This window comes from Ziziphus jujuba, chromosome 10 (assembly GCF_031755915.1).
Source record: "Ziziphus jujuba cultivar Dongzao chromosome 10, ASM3175591v1".
Classification (NCBI taxonomy): Eukaryota; Viridiplantae; Streptophyta; class Magnoliopsida; order Rosales; family Rhamnaceae; genus Ziziphus; species Ziziphus jujuba.
This window is the reverse complement of record NC_083388.1, coordinates 7711706-7727271: the sequence shown is the minus strand read 5'-3', so window position 1 is coordinate 7727271 and position 15566 is coordinate 7711706. Positions and strand designations below refer to the sequence as shown.

The following is a 15566-nucleotide window of genomic DNA, read 5'->3' as shown; positions in this document are numbered from 1 at the left end:
CTTTAACCTATTTTGTAAGAAAACTAGTCTAATATTAATGTATAAAAAATAAATTTAAAATTTAAGAAAGTAACAATTCAATTTTAATCCTAAGATAGTTAACAATCAAATTAAGTTGATAAAGAAGATCATAGAAAAAGATAATAATAAGAGTTTTAGCCAGAAAAAAAAAGAAGAAGATAATAATAAGAGACCAACAAGAAATTAAAAACAGGTGGAAAAAGGTTAGAAGTTTGGAAATCTTTATATATGTTACTAAATAACATATCTGAAATATTATCATAAAATATTAAAATAAATCTTTTAACATTTTAAGAAAAGGAGATCACTAAACTTGGCAAACTAAGAAGGTTCGGTTTTGGGATACCTCCATTTTACAACAATACATATGATATGTACTCCAAGTCAACTAACCTTTTCCAGAATGAGTGGAAACAAAACCTCCATGCCCAGCTTTTGTCTTCCCTCATTAATCCAATAAAATATATTTATATATAATAAATATACTCTCAGAATGTTGGGAAATTTTTTTTTTTTTCTCCCTAAACATTCAAGAATCATGGCGCTTTGGATTTAAAATCTTTGAAGTTTTTTTTTTTTTTTTTTTTTTTAATTTTTTAATTTTTTAATTTTTTTAATTTTAGGTTTTTACAACAAAAATAAGTAGTTTGATGGGATTTGATTCTTTCACAATACAAATTGTAAATTTGATTTTTGGGACAAATAAATCAGAAATTGATAGCAGACATTTTGGTGGTTGGTTGTACACAAAATAATGACAAATAAAGTTTTTACAAATCATTAATCACATATAAAAACAGTTTTTTTTTGGTGAATATATAAAAACAGTTAGAAATGATATTTAATCATAAAATAAAGTTTATTTTTATTTTTATTTTTGGCTAGTACAGAAATAATGTTTATTAAACATAGACTTAAACATTTTTTTTTGTACCTGTTTGGTTGGTAGTTGGCAATGGGTTGAATTTATGTTCATTCAAAAAAAAAAAAAAAGGATTAGATTTATTGACGTGGCAAAACTAAGATACAAATCTATTTATTGTTATATGAAATAAATATTTTTTTGAATAATAATATAGACGACTGATATTTTAAATTTTGAATAGGATGGGTCACAATAATGAATCAATTCACATCATTTTCCTTTTTCTTTATTTTTTTCTTATAGTAATGAAACAAAAACCATACCAAATCAAACAAAAAAATAAAAAATAAAAACCAAGTTCATGAATTAAAAGCAAGTCGTTGTAAATTAAACTAACACCACCATAAAGAATTGAAATGAGGGGAACGAGGAGAACGAGAAGGTGTACGAGCATCAATATTGACCAATGAAGGCCTTGTTTTTGTATTTTTCATGTACCTTTCCTTCTTAATCACTCTTTTACCATTAGTATCATCTCCTTAAAAAATAAAAATAAAATAATAATAATAACAACTTTATTTATTAATCTTCTTCTTCAACAAAACCAAAAGCTTGCTTACCCATTCTCCATTTCTTTGTATCTGGGCTCTCCTGTTTTTTTCACATTACAAATGGCAGATCTCGGGCCCAGGTCTGAGATCTCATTCGCCCAAACTTTCTTTTGCAGTGCTTTTGCTGCTTGTTTCGCCGAGGTATACATTTTTTAATTTATTTTTATTCTCTCTAAGTTGATGTCTTAGTAGATGGTAGTAGATTTCGTTGCATTTACTTCATATTTAGAAATTTTTTTCTATCTGGGTCACTGTTTCTATGTGAATTTAATTTGCTTTCTTATTTGGGTAATGAGAATTATCGAATTTTGGTTTCCATTTCTGTTAGAGCTTGTTGATTTATTATTCCATCCATTTATCCATTTGGGTTCCGAGAATGGAGTGTGGTTGAATATGGAAGTGTTTAAGTTCATAAAACTCCAGGATAGCCGGAGCACGTTTTAGGAAGAAAAAGAAAAAGGGGTGGGTGTGAAATTTGGGAAATTGAGTTGGATTGGAGTTAGGAGCCGAAACAATGTGTGTGTGTATATATATATATATATATATATAACATTTCATGTGGCTATTTTGGTTTGCTATTCAAGCTTCTTGATCATGTTAAGCAAAAAAGCTGCCAAGGTTTGGCTAACTAAAACATGAGCTGCCAAGGCTTGGCTAACTAAAACATGTCCATTAATGATAAGTGTCTCCGCTAGGAATATGGTCATGACTTTTCTTTGATTAATTGTTATACTAATGCGAGGTTTTACAGCTTTACGGGGCCTGAACTTGATGTGTTTGATCCTAGACCGAAATTGGATGTTAAAATTTGTCTTTTTATTATTGTTTTTAATTCTTTTGGGAATTTTTTTTTTGCTTTTCGAATTTTTTGCACCATCCAAGAAAATTTGACTATGGAATGTTTCATAAAATGATCTTCTATTAAGCATTGTTATATCCATGGATATTTTGCAGTTTTGTACCATCCCTTTGGACACTGCTAAAGTTAGGCTACAGCTCCAAAAGAAATCAGCCGGGGCTGATGGAGTGGGCTTACCTAAATATAGAGGTTTGTTGGGTACTGTTGCTACCATCGCTCAGGAAGAGGGTATATCAGCACTTTGGAAAGGCATAATTCCAGGACTGCAACGCCAATGTGTGTATGGAGGCTTAAGGATTGGGTTATATGATCCTGTGAGTTTCGAATATCTTCTTTCCATGTGCAAATGGTTATTCATGCATTTTCCATGACACAGTCTATGCCTGTAATTTGCATGTTGGACAGGTAAAAGTTTTCCTTGTTGGCAGTGCTTTTGTCGGAGATATCCCTTTGTTTCATAAAATAGTTGCCGCTCTGCTGACTGGTTAGTATATTTAATGACCTTTTTGCTATTTTAAATATAATGCAACTTACACAAACATCTTGTTTTACCCTTACAGAGCTGCTGATACTGTTTTCTGTTTTCCTTTGCCTTTTGATATGAAAATTAGTTACTTCTAACATAAAAGTTACGTGAAATAAACCTTTTACATCAACAGGTGCTTTGGCTATCGCACTGGCTAACCCAACTGATCTGGTAAAAGTTCGGCTTCAAGCTGAAGGAAAATTGCCCCCTGGGGTGCCTAGGCGTTATTCTGGAGCTATAGACGCATATTACACTATAGTGAAACAGGTTAGTTTCTTCTATGTAGTGTTTCTTATCCTTGTCTGAGTCCCCTCTTTTTCTTAGTTTTTACATTAAAAAAAAAAAATAATGTTTCTTATTATTTTTGAAATTACTATTCAAAATGTAGGAAGGATTGGTGGCCCTATGGACTGGCCTTGGGCCAAATTTAGCACGGAATTGTATTATAAATGCTGCTGAGCTAGCGAGTTATGATGAAGTGAAGCAGGTAACATTGTAGCATTTGGTTTCTTAGTTGAATTTAATTAGAATTTGCAAGTTATAGCTTATTTATTACATCTCATGTGTTAATGCCAATGGTGTCCTGATTTTTTATACTTATGCAGACGATTTTAAAAATTCCAGGGTTCATGGACAATATTTTCACTCATCTACTGGCTGGTCTAGGTGCAGGTTTCTTTGCAGTCTGTATTGGTTCTCCTGTTGATGTGGTATGCATTCTTTCTCTACTTAACTATGAATCTGGAGTTTGATAGTTCTATGATAGTTCTTGCAATCTTTATAAGAAGTGATTATAATTGTGGTTCTGTGTGAACTGCCAATTAGTATTATAGTCTGGTTCAAATATATAAACTTCCAAAAATTAGTAGAAATGAAAAAAATTGGATATTTCCTTTTGACTATTTTACAATCATATATGTGAGGCTTAACTTTGTCTTCTGTTTTGACATTGGCATTTTAGAACTGAATTTTAATGATAGAACTTTAAGGAACTGCAACCAGACCTGAAAATTAGGTCAATATTTTAAGCAAAAGTAGAAACTTGGGTGAAGTTTGTTAGCATCAATAGATATTGACAATTGTTATATGGCACTCCACCATATTGGACAGGCATGTTTACCCTTTAAATGAACATGCAACTTGCTATCTCATAAATATCTTGTTGTAAACTGCAATTGAGAAATATTCTCTGAATTCATTGATCTCGGTAGTTATGTAGTATATTAACATTGAATGTATGAAGAGTGAAAATCCTCCTTGCACTAATTCTCGGACTTGTCATTGATGCTGGTGTTACAGTGGTAGCATAACCCGCAAATAATTCACTGCAGGCTGTAACAGGGGTGTGCTAGATTACGATGACATTTGTTTCTTATATTATGAAGCAATTTTATATAGTTTTTGATGGATGAGCATGAGCTAGTCCGCCTATGTTGGTTTGCATGCTGTGATTCTGTTATGTTCCAGGTGAAATCTAGAATGATGGGAGATTCAACCTATAAAAACACTCTTGAATGCTTCATCAAAACTTTGAAAAGTGAGGTATATTGCTTTTATTTATTTATTTTAGATTTCCAATTTGATTGTCTCGCCTTCTGTCATTGTGCTGTGACGTGCCTGATATTGTGTGGTTAAATTTTCATTTTAAGTGGGAGTTCAATAAAAAGTAGCAGACCTGCTAATACTTTACCACTTATTGTCTGGTGTTGTGTTTGGTTATCACCAAGCTATAGGCCTGTGTTAGTTTAAATTCTGAACCTGTGTTAGCCTTGTAGCAATTTCCCTAGTGAACTGAAGTGATCATAAGATTAAATCAAAGTTTGTTGCCAAAATATTTGTCAATTGATTTGAGTTTATGTGGTACTGCTTTAGGGAAAATGTAAGATATCTGCATCTTTTCTGCATGCTATTGACTTCTCATGTGGGAAAATTCCTAATGCATTAACTTGGAGGCAGGCCTTTAATATGGTTATCATAAATGGGATCCTTAAAAGATAAATTTTGAGACAATACCATGTCTATACTGCTTATAATTTTGTGTTGCTTCTCTGTATGCCTTGTATAAGAATTTTGATTTCAACGAGCATGGAACTGAAGCCACTGGAGTCATCAATTATCGTCTAACTCCTTGAAACTGCTATACTGCAGGGATTCTTTGCCTTTTATAAAGGGTTCCTCTTAAACTTTGGTCGGCTAGGATCTTGGAATGTGGTTATGTTTCTAATGCTTGAGCAAGTAAGATTCAGAACTTCGGGTTTGTTGTGAACTATTTTGCAAGGTTCTCAGAGGTTTTTCCCTAAACTATTTTGACATTGCCTGATCATCACCCTTTAAATCTCCATGGCAGATGAAAAACGTATTCAGAGGGGGAGTATAAACCCACGCCTGTTAATGGCCTCCACAGATTCTTGAACACTCATTTTTTCTCTTCTGACAAGAGATGATATCGTCTTTATCAAAGTTCTTTTCTAAATATTAATTCTTATGTGTAATATATAATTTCAATTGTTGTTTCATTAATAGAATTGTAGAGGTAGATTTATGAAAAGTTACTTTTATGGTGAGCATTGGATGCTTTACTGCCCACTGGACTGGACATTTGTCAAATTTATTTACACATTGTTATTTGATTGAATAAGCCATGATTTCACAGGATCTTATCCATCCTTGTTGCAGGAGCTAAAGAATGTGTCAATTCAGTAATTTCGTTTTTTGTTTGCAAATGAATGAATCAATAGGAACTTGGTAAAAATAATGTTTAATTTTTTAGTTCCAAGTTTCAAAGGGCTTGATTTTTCTATTTCAAAGATTGTGTGCAGTCTTTTTGTTGGCGAAAGATTGTGTATCCAGAAAAATTGCATTCCAATTGCAATAAGCAGATTATTGAAAGACAAGTCGAAGATGTAAAATTCTGAAAATAGCATGGAGAGGACCTATAAGTAGTACACAGCAATAATGATTAGATGGACCAATAATTGCAGTCCTTACCATAAGTTACTATTTTATACGTTACACACACACACACACACAATAACATACAAAAAACAAAAAAAAAAAAAAAAAAAGCAATGTACTAAATTTCCAGTATTATTAGTATCTCAATCTAAAACCCCACTAAACCCAACAAACAAAAGGTCATATAAACACAAATCTGGCAACCTCTAATTCCTTGAAACCAAGTAGACTCGGGCCTTGATAACCGATCCGTTGGAAAGCTTGAACCCGGGACCAACCGGAAACCCAACAACCTGACCCGAAGGAACCCGCCCACCGGGATATTTAACAACGCTCTCCATGTACTGCGCATGAAACTCGGCTCCTCTACTCGCCTCGAACTGACTGGGTCCAGGATCAAGCGAGAAAGCCAGCAAATGAAGCAGCCAAACCGCCTTGGCCATCGCCAAGAACTCGCCGTAAAACTGACTCCTGGGGTGGTTTCCGGCCAGTACCTGTCGATGCTGATCCAAATCTCCGAACAAGGACTCCTCCATTTTGGGATGGACAATGGAGAGGTACTTCTTGGAGCAGAATTTCCCGAAGTGACAGGTGGGGAGGATCCCGAGGAGCTCGACGGGATCCATGGCTTTCATGTCTCTGTACTGAGTGAAGCAGTCTCGCCGGAACTGGTCCGGTTGGAGCAGCGACGATAGGCTTCCGTCCATGTAGAAAGTCTCGTGGTCGAAGCCTTGGAAGAGCTTGCGCGACACGTAGGATTCGAGCGCGAACTTGGCGTGCTGGGAAGTGACGACGGCGGAGGTGGTGATGAAGCCACCGCAGGCAGCGGCACTGTCGGTGCTGGCGGTGGCAGCTTCTATGGAACGCACAGCAGCTGCAATGTCCCAGTGAGCAGAGCGCATTAGGGAGAGAAGCAGCGAAGTGAAGGATTTTGAGGCTTCTTTCACCTGGCTCATCGTCATCTCGAATAGTTCAGGTCCCGGAGCCGCTGCGACTGTGATGATTCAGAAATCAAGTGGTGTCAGATTACAAAAAAGGTTGTAAAACTCATAGAAGATTATAGTTCTTTTTAGTCAGTCTTTTTTTCTTTTTTTTTGGGATCTGTTTGGTTGCTGAGAACCACAAAAGGAAAATGAAACTGGAATATTCTTAAAGAAAAAAGAAAAATTCCTTCATCCAATAAATGAAAAATATTTCTAGCTAACTTTTCCAATCGATGAAAGCATCGAATGCCTTATGAAAAATACTTGTGATTTTCCACAGCCAAAAAAAAAAAAAAGGTCTCATTTTTCGCCAACCATTACTTTCCAGGTCAGGGAACAAAAATTCAAAGAATGATTGAAAATGGGAAAACGAAAATCCATCCGTATGGTAAGGTTATAACAGTCATTTCGCGCAAAGAGAAGCACAAAAGCTATGGAGGAGAGTTGGGGGAAAGCAATACCTTGAGCTTGACTGCAACTGACTTTCCTCCTAGACAGAGATCTCCCTTTCTTCCCAGTACCGTTACCGTTAAGGCTCGCCACGCTCTTCAGCTTCTCCTTCAGGTTCTCAACCTCCAATTCCTTCGCTTTCACCTCCCTCTTCAACTCCTCCACCGCCGCCTCGTACGGCGCAACCACCTCTCTCAGTGTCGCCGCCGAAGCTCCTCCACCTCTCCCCCTGCCGCCGCCGCAGCTCCTCTTGAACCTCTCTCTCAGAACCCCAAGCTTCCTCAACTCCGACAGCACCGCCGCATCGGCGACCCTCATCTTCTCCGGGTCCCACGGGCAATGTGCCTCCTGTAAGCTCAAGTAAGCTTTCTTCATCGCCGAAACCACATCGAATACCTGGTTCATCATCGTCTCCATCTCCATCTCCTTTGTACTTTCCCAAATCCCATAATACTTTTCTCCATTGTTCTTTTTCGCCGCTTCCTTCTCTTCCTCTCGCTCCTCCGCTTCTTCCTCATCGCTCTCGTACTCGTACACTTCCTCCTCCTCGTCTCCGGCGACATTTCCGACAGATTCGTGCCGGACGGCACCTAGCGGATGCAGCAGACAAGAGGCTGCGACTCGCTGTATCAGATCCGTGAAATTGGACGCCTTGCTCATTTTGTCCTTTTTTTCCTTCGCTCTGAACACAGTTTCAGAGAAAGAGAGTTACAGATCAGATTAGACTGGGTACTGGTCGGTGACTCAGTGAGTTAAATATTAACCTTTTTATTATATTTTATTTATTCATTATAATAATTTTCCTTTTATCTCAGAGCTAGCTAGAGATGTCAGAGAACTCGTAAAGGGTGCGCACGATAACGATGGCGCCCACATGGTTGAGGATAAAATCATACCATTTATATATTATCACGTCATTAATCGGGCAAATAGAAAAGCGTATATAAAATAGAAAAACGTGCAAGAAAATCAACTAATTTAAGCTGTGAGAGTTGAGTGAAACGAGGACGTTTTAACCGACCTACTGTCATCGGAGCAGAGACAGAGTTTTGTCTGCTTTTCCAACGGGCTTCCGTTAAACGGAATGTAGTGTAAAAACTGTGGGTCTTCAAGTTCCGTTTCCAGGTTTCCGAAATTGTTGTCTTCCTTCTTCTTCTTCTTCCTGGAGACGGGGAAACTGCCGTTAGTAAGTTACCGGTAAACCGGTTTATCTCATTTAACAAAAAAAAAAAAAAAAAAAAAAAGCTGTCAGCAGGGAGTGATGAGGAATTGGACAGTGTTTCTTTTTCACTTGGGGTATTGCGAGGATGAAGTATACTCACAATCTTGATGGTACACGTGTCTAGCAAATTAAGTTGATTTACCAGATTGAACTTTTGGGAATAATAAGTGTACGGTAAATGTTGAGAGTAACTGTGTGTTAACTTTTGTCGTACCAGAAAACTCAAATGGGAAAAAGGAGTTGTTCTTGACTCTTTGACTCAGCCAAAAAGCAAACTTTTTATATTTTGATTAAAGATGGACCAACGTGGTCCGTTTGATGGCTCTTAATCCCTCCTATTTTACGGCATATGATGAGAATTATTGCAGATTAATTGACTTGTTGAAATCTCCACTTGGAATTTGTAAATAGGCTGTTATGCATGTAAAGAGGATTATTCTTTGTGAAAAAGAAATATGTGATTAGTGTATATCATTCACATAAAATAGTGCTTATTTTTTACCCCCAAAAAGAAAAAAATAACAGTGATGATTTGAAATGAATATAAGTTGGATATATATTTTTTACTAATAAAAATTAATATAAGTTACTTGTATGAATGAAGGGATGCATAATGAATACATTAATGTAAGAACTTGATCACAAAAATAGAAGCAAATAGAAATAGCCTAAACAATTCCTAGTTCGTAATTAGTATATATAAATAATTTTTTAAAAAACAAATGTAAAAAGAATATGTTATTGTGGACTGAGATTTTAGTAATGAAATGGGAATGGAGAAATATCATATTGTTACCTCGTGCTTCCAAGATGCGAAGAACAAAGGAAGATATCAGGAAACATGGCTAGAGAGAGAGAGAGAGAGAGAGAGAGAGAGAGAGAGAGAGAGATTGGAGTACGGTATAAATGATGAATGGTAGAAAGGCAGCATCAGCATGAGTATTTATAGACACTTGGAAACGTAGCAATCTTTAGATGGGAAATACATCGATTAGACAAAAGCAAGGTGGCTTTGTTGAGCAACGTAATGCATTAGAATTGTGTCTCAGGCTTTAGAGGATCTCCGATTACAAGTCTTTAAAACGGGCCGCATATTTCGAAAAAAAAAAAAAAAAAAAAACAAAAACAAGAAAACAAAAACCTAGTATCAAAATTTTCAGATATATACATTTTAAGAATAAATATGAGTAAATTTATCAAAAAAGAATAATTATGAGTACATTCATATTTTGATGATGTAATGTTTAGATAAAATAACCTACTCCTTGAAAGCAATTTTTAAAAATTGATATTGATAGAAATACAAAATGTTTAAAATATCAAAATATTCGTTGAAATATTGAAAATGATTAAATATTAATAAAAATTTATAAAAGTTATGAAAACTTTTAGAAAAATAATTTTTTTTTATTAAACCTTTAATATTAGCTTATTTATTCAAATAATTATAAATTTAACTATAATACTTAAAAAATATTAATTGTATATTATATTTTCTTAATTAATTGAATTAAAGTAAGAGCTAATAGATATGAATATAATATAATTGATAGAAAAAATAAAAAATAAAAACATATACATTAAAATTATTTATTAATTAAAATATATAACACAACTATTATTAATTATAAATAATTTATAAATATCATTTCAATATCATATAGAAAGTTCTTTAGGAGCAGAAAACTATAGTTTTTTTCCTTATTTTTATTTCGAGATAAAATATAAAAATAATATATCTTTTAATAGTTAATTTAGGTTAAAATACAATATTCTATTATTTAAACTTAACTAAAGATTAATAATGTTTTTAATTTTTTGACAAAAAATATTAAATTGATTAGATATTCGGAAATTTTCATAAAAAGTTTGATAGAATTTTTGAAAATATCAATAAATATTATGGAAATTTTCACCAAAATGTAAAAGAATTAATATGGATATATATGAATAAAAAGTTTTAGAAAAATATTGAAATTTCTACAGAAATTATGAACATTTTACCTATTTTATTTTGAAACCTATATTTTCTATGGATCTATTGGAAAATGAAAATTTTGGAAAAATGTAAAAAAATTATGAATATTTTAAACTATGTTTGAAAGTTGTGTATGACTTTATTTTTATTATTTTATTGGAAAAAAAACTTTATTTATTATTATAGTGTTCAAGTAGAGATCATTATTATTATTATTATTATTATTTTTATGGACAACATATTGATTGAATTTGATTATTATTATTATTATTATTATTATTTTTTATGGACAACATATTGATTGAATTTGACTCTATATATATATATGCTCTGCTCATCTCAGTTATGCCAATATTATAAACGAAGAGGTAGCAGAAAATATGGCTGTGATTAAATACTTGTTTAGTTTATTTATGATTCAACAACTTCTAGTTTTGGATACTCTTAGTTATGCAATTCCACCATCATCATCTTCCTATAAGTTTGGTGCTAAATTAAATCTAGTTATATACATACATATGTATAATTTTGGTATAAAACTTGTGCACTATCTTGTGTAGTATCAAACGTGTGCCCACTTGATTATATATATTTGATAGTGAATTACATATGATTTGGTGTGTGCATATTTGATATTTGATATTTACATATATGTATATGTTTTATTGCAAAACTCTCTATATATATATAAGGTAAAATTATGATACAGATGATTTACATGCAACCAGCATTAATCTATATATATATATATATATATATTGCAAAGCAAAGCTGTACATATATAGCCATTTGAAACATTTCTTTTAGTCTTTGACTTTTTTAATTTCACAGATCCTTTACTTGTTTTCCCATGCTTTTTTTATTTTTTTATTTTAATCGTGATTTACCAATACGATAGATTTAAAACTATTTTATCAATAATTTTTTTTTAAAAAAATAACTAAGTTTAAATTTAGCATTTGTGGATATATATATATATATATTGTCAAACTCACTTCAAGATGATTTGATGATTTTAACATCAATTTTTTTTTTTATATTAGCTATCATATCACATTAAATGTTAGAATTTAAAATTTAAAAACTAATTAAATATAGATTTAGTAACATATTAAAATTTTATTTAAAAAAATAAATGTGTTAGAATTTAATGATAAATAAATGTAATTCTAAATCTCAATTTTTGATATAATTTGAATGCTAAAAAATAAAATTCTAATATTAAAATTTGATTTGAGCCTAACCATTTCTTTATTCGTTAAGTGTTAAAAAAACAAATGTACACCAGCACATTAAGAACAAGTGGATCATTTTGTTTTTTTTATTTTTTATCTTTTATTTCTTTTGTGATACAGTCTTTGGCTCTTCAAAGTAGAAAATAATTAAGAGGCAGATAGAGAGTACCATAGAGACCATCTTTCATATTTTCTCATGAATTTGTACATAATTTTTTGAATAAAATTTAGATAATAAATAATCACCTCGGATGAAACGATGCATTTCATTAGGAAAAGTCAAAGTATGGCAAAATATTAGGAAAGTCCAAAATGGACCCAAAAATTAGGCTTTCAATTGAATGCGCTTCTTATAATCTCCACGCATGACAAACATGATTACAACCCATATAATAATCCATATTTGTAATTTGTTGTTTTTCTCCTGTGTGTATGCGAGTCTGTGATCTATTGGTTTTGCGTAGAGGAAGAGCAACTTCATATGTTCTGTCTAATATCTGGACTTTTCCATGAAGAAACCACACTAATCTTCTTAATAATATTATTATTACTACTAAAAAAGCAGTGGTTTTGCCACTGAAATGTTTTTATAGAAACAAGGAAAATACGAATATATATTTAGGAACAAGAATTTAGCATTCAACAGAGTATATTTAGGGAAAAAAAAGAAAAAAAATCTTGCTGTGTGAGTATTGGGAGAGTAGTGAATAATGAAAGAGGGGGATTTTGCTTTTTAGTTTTGGCATTGGTGTGTTTGGAGGGAGATATACTTGTGCATATTATACAAATGAAAAGGAAAAGAAGATTAGATAGCGCCGAAGGAAAAGGCCCATGTACATCCCTAGCCAGTGACTCCTTTCATCAAGCAAAGGTGCGGCAATAGCTTGACCTGGGGGGTGGCCATGGCCCCACAAGGTTCTTAAAATCTTTTACTTTATTAATGTATTTTAGAAAATTTTAGATAAAATCTTTTAAAATAATATTTTTTGCCCCACTAAACAGAATTAATATCTTATATAATATGGTAGTTATTCTTTTGATATAGATAATTTAGGTTTTTACATGAAAATTTTGATAGCAATATTTAGATTTATACTATAAATAAGTATTAAATTGAAGTATTTATGTTTTTGCCTTTTATAATTCTTTTTTTCTATCTATAGTATTGTGGATATCTTGAGATTATTTATCTTATATTTTTAAATTATATATTAGAAATTAGTACTTTGTGGCTAAATAAATTTTCGGAAACAAAACTTAACTGAATGTAATTTATTTTTTTCCCTAATAAGATAGGACATGCAAATTTCTTTCTTTCTATATATATATATATATATATATATATATATATATTTTGTTTTGCGTGTAAAACTTAGTTAACATTTTGTTTGTTTTATTACCTATGGATTTGCTAGATACCTAAATTTTTGTGTGGTTTTAATATAATTGTGTAATTAATTTAACATACAATAAATAATACCTATTTTATACTGCATATATATATATATATATCATTTTATGTATGAATCTATAATTTTATTTCTTGGCTTCGCCCCTGTGTAACACCAAGGAAAGTGGGAAATAAAAAGAAAACAAAGGATTTGGCATTATTGGCTAATTTCAATATTCATAATTAGCACTTAAAATCTTAATCAATTAGTTTTAAATATTTCAAAGTTTCATTTAAATGCTTTTTTTTTTTTTTTAAAAAAATTTTCTTTCAAGTTAGAGAATTTTCTTTCAAGTTAGAGGCTTTCTTGCTGAAGCTGATTAGAAATATTTAAAATGACATTTTCACCATCATTTGAAAAAAGGATTGAATATTCTGTCCCAAATTTTTTTTTACGTGGTTTATTTTACTTATTTGTTAATATTTTTAAAATGAGATAATTAATATTATATTATTGATATTTTTAAAATGAGATAATTAATATTATATTATTGATATTTTTAAAATGAGATAATTAATATTATATTATTGATGCAAAGGGAAAAAGGATAGAAAAAAAATGACAGAAGATATTCGGATTCCAAAATAAAATAAACAAAATCTATAAAAAGTAAACCATAAAATAATTTGTGATTGGACGGTGCAAAATGATAAGTTTGTACATGTTGGAATGAATAGAATAACAGTAATAATAATAACATGTTGGAATGAATAGAATAACAGTAATAATAATAATACTGAAGCATACGTAATAAGACATTGGAGTTTGATAGTGAGGAAACGTGTACGGTGGTGCGAAGGAAGTTAAAAATTATGCATGTGAATGCGTATGAGTTCATGGTTTGGGGACAAAAACTTTAGTGTGGCAGACTACGGTCATATTTCATTCAATTTCATGTTTTGGAATATCCTGGTTTGGAGGCTTATATATAATTTCAAGCCCCTTGTCTTTTATTCTTCAATAATGTATAATAATATGTTATGGTATATGGTACCTCTCATTTACCACAATACTGGCTCGTCTTGGTTTAATTTCCTGTCACCTATAGTATGTGCCACTGAAAACGAGCTAACACAATAACCATGTTCCAGATTATGTATATATATATATATATATTATTTATATTAAAATTAATGTTGGACTGTGATTGTGAAGTTTGAATCAGTTTTTTTATACGCTCAGCATAGGATGTGCACAGGGACGTACGAGGTTGAGCTGCATGGTCAGCTTGCGGGTGGTCATCGAGAAGTAGAGCCTATGGGACAAATAGTGTTTATTATGTTGAATGTCTATTTTACCTTCAGAGTTAAGCCTTTAATTGTCGTGCTCATAAAAAGAATTAATCATTCTAAGCTTTGTGACTTTAAACTCTAATTCAATTGACATGTTAGGAGAAGTATACATCTAATTCTTAACAATCAAAAAAAATTTTATATATACAATTTTTTTACTGGATTTAAGATAAAATAGCAATACGTTGAAAATTAATAAAAATAATAATTTCTTCTATCCCTAGCTATCAAATATCATTCATGGCCGCAATATTAATTCAAGGACAACCTGCGGAATAATACAGTAGTTTGTGTCCCAAATATATGCATGTACTAACACACACACACACACACACACACACACATACATATACATATATACATATATATTTATATATATATATGCATCGTACACATCGATCATATTAGTAGTGGACACATTTGAAGGCGATACGGCGTGCCAACATAACAAAGGCATAGCCTCTTATTTTGTTTGATATTTGTAAAGATTATGTTTTGACAGTGCTTATGCATTCACAAATTGCCGATGGCTTCTTTTATTTGACAGCTACTTGCTTTCATATAAAAGGAGTTAAACATATGCTAGAAGGAAATATGATATAAGGAAAGTTAAAAGAAAATTAACATGTGGATTTGCTATTCATTTATTATTATTATTATTTTTCCCTGTATAGGATCTTAAAGAGTTAATTTAATTTTGATTCAAAAATTTGTACCTCATGGAATAATCTTTTAAACTTGTTGGTAACAAATAGTTTTCTTTCTTTCCTTTCCTTTTTTTTTTATTTTATTTTTTTATTTTTTTTTTATATATTTTTTATAATTATCATTCTAGCTAACTACAAAGATTATATATATATATATATATATATACTTTCCTCGTGATTATATATTAGGCACTTACAATTTCCTTAACAAATTCTAATTACATGGATAATGAAAAAAACAATTAATTTTTAACGTTACTCATTATACATACATAAAAGAGAGGGACATTACATAATAGCTTAATGGTGATGTATTTGGAAAAAGAAAAAGGTTTAAAGATAATGCATAAGTTATTTTTCCTTAATGTCCAAATAAAAAAGATGTTATAAATTATGTGTATATATATATAT

General features: G+C 31.5%; 2 protein-coding genes across 4 annotated transcripts; one reads left to right on the top strand and one right to left on the bottom strand.

Annotated features, from left to right (window-relative positions):
* The first annotated feature begins 1270 nt into the window (after positions 1-1270).
* LOC107410956 (mitochondrial uncoupling protein 2) lies at positions 1271-5540 on the top strand. Of its 3 annotated transcripts, XM_048468445.2 has the most exons (9): positions 1272-1638; positions 2452-2670; positions 2762-2840; positions 3016-3149; positions 3271-3369; positions 3488-3592; positions 4350-4424; positions 5031-5117; positions 5230-5540. In XM_048468445.2, exons 1-9 carry the CDS (start codon positions 1558-1560, stop codon positions 5257-5259), a joined length of 909 nt encoding a protein of 302 aa, XP_048324402.1. In that variant the 5' UTR covers positions 1272-1557; the 3' UTR covers positions 5260-5540. The 3 variants fall into 3 exon arrangements, 2 of the variants coding, with proteins under 2 accessions (XP_060667996.1, XP_048324402.1); XR_007239205.2 differs by lacking the exon at positions 5230-5540 and having other exon boundaries at positions 1271-1638; positions 4214-4424; positions 5031-5104; XM_060812013.1 differs by lacking the exons at positions 4350-4424; positions 5031-5117; positions 5230-5540 and adding an exon at positions 4182-4205 and having other exon boundaries at positions 1271-1638.
* Positions 5541-5807: 267 nt separating this feature from the next.
* LOC107410955 (protein GRAVITROPIC IN THE LIGHT 1) lies at positions 5808-9434 on the bottom strand. Its single transcript, XM_016018455.4, has 4 exons — positions 9289-9434; positions 8292-8432; positions 7282-7952; positions 5808-6831 (listed from the first exon to the last, which is right to left on the bottom strand). Exons 1-4 carry the CDS (start codon positions 9333-9335, stop codon positions 6044-6046), a joined length of 1647 nt encoding a protein of 548 aa, XP_015873941.3. The 5' UTR covers positions 9336-9434; the 3' UTR covers positions 5808-6043.
* Between the last annotated feature and the right edge of the window lie 6132 nt (positions 9435-15566).

Coding starts and splice junctions, on each gene's coding strand:
- LOC107410955 (XM_016018455.4), bottom strand. CDS start 9,335: ATGTTTCCTGATATCTTCCTTTGTTCTTCGCATCTTGGAAGCACGAG. Junction 7,953..8,291: donor CTCTGCTCCGATGACAGTAG/GTCGGTTAAAAC, acceptor AACTGTGTTCAG/AGCGAAGGAAAAAAAGGACA. Junction 6,832..7,281: donor CAGTTGCAGTCAAGCTCAAG/GTATTGCTTTCC, acceptor GAATCATCACAG/TCGCAGCGGCTCCGGGACCT.
- LOC107410956 (XM_048468445.2), top strand. CDS start 1,558: ATGGCAGATCTCGGGCCCAGGTCTGAGATCTCATTCGCCCAAACTTTC. Junction 2,671..2,761: donor GGATTGGGTTATATGATCCT/GTGAGTTTCGAA, acceptor CATGTTGGACAG/GTAAAAGTTTTCCTTGTTGG. Junction 5,118..5,229: donor TGTTTCTAATGCTTGAGCAA/GTAAGATTCAGA, acceptor TCTCCATGGCAG/ATGAAAAACGTATTCAGAGG.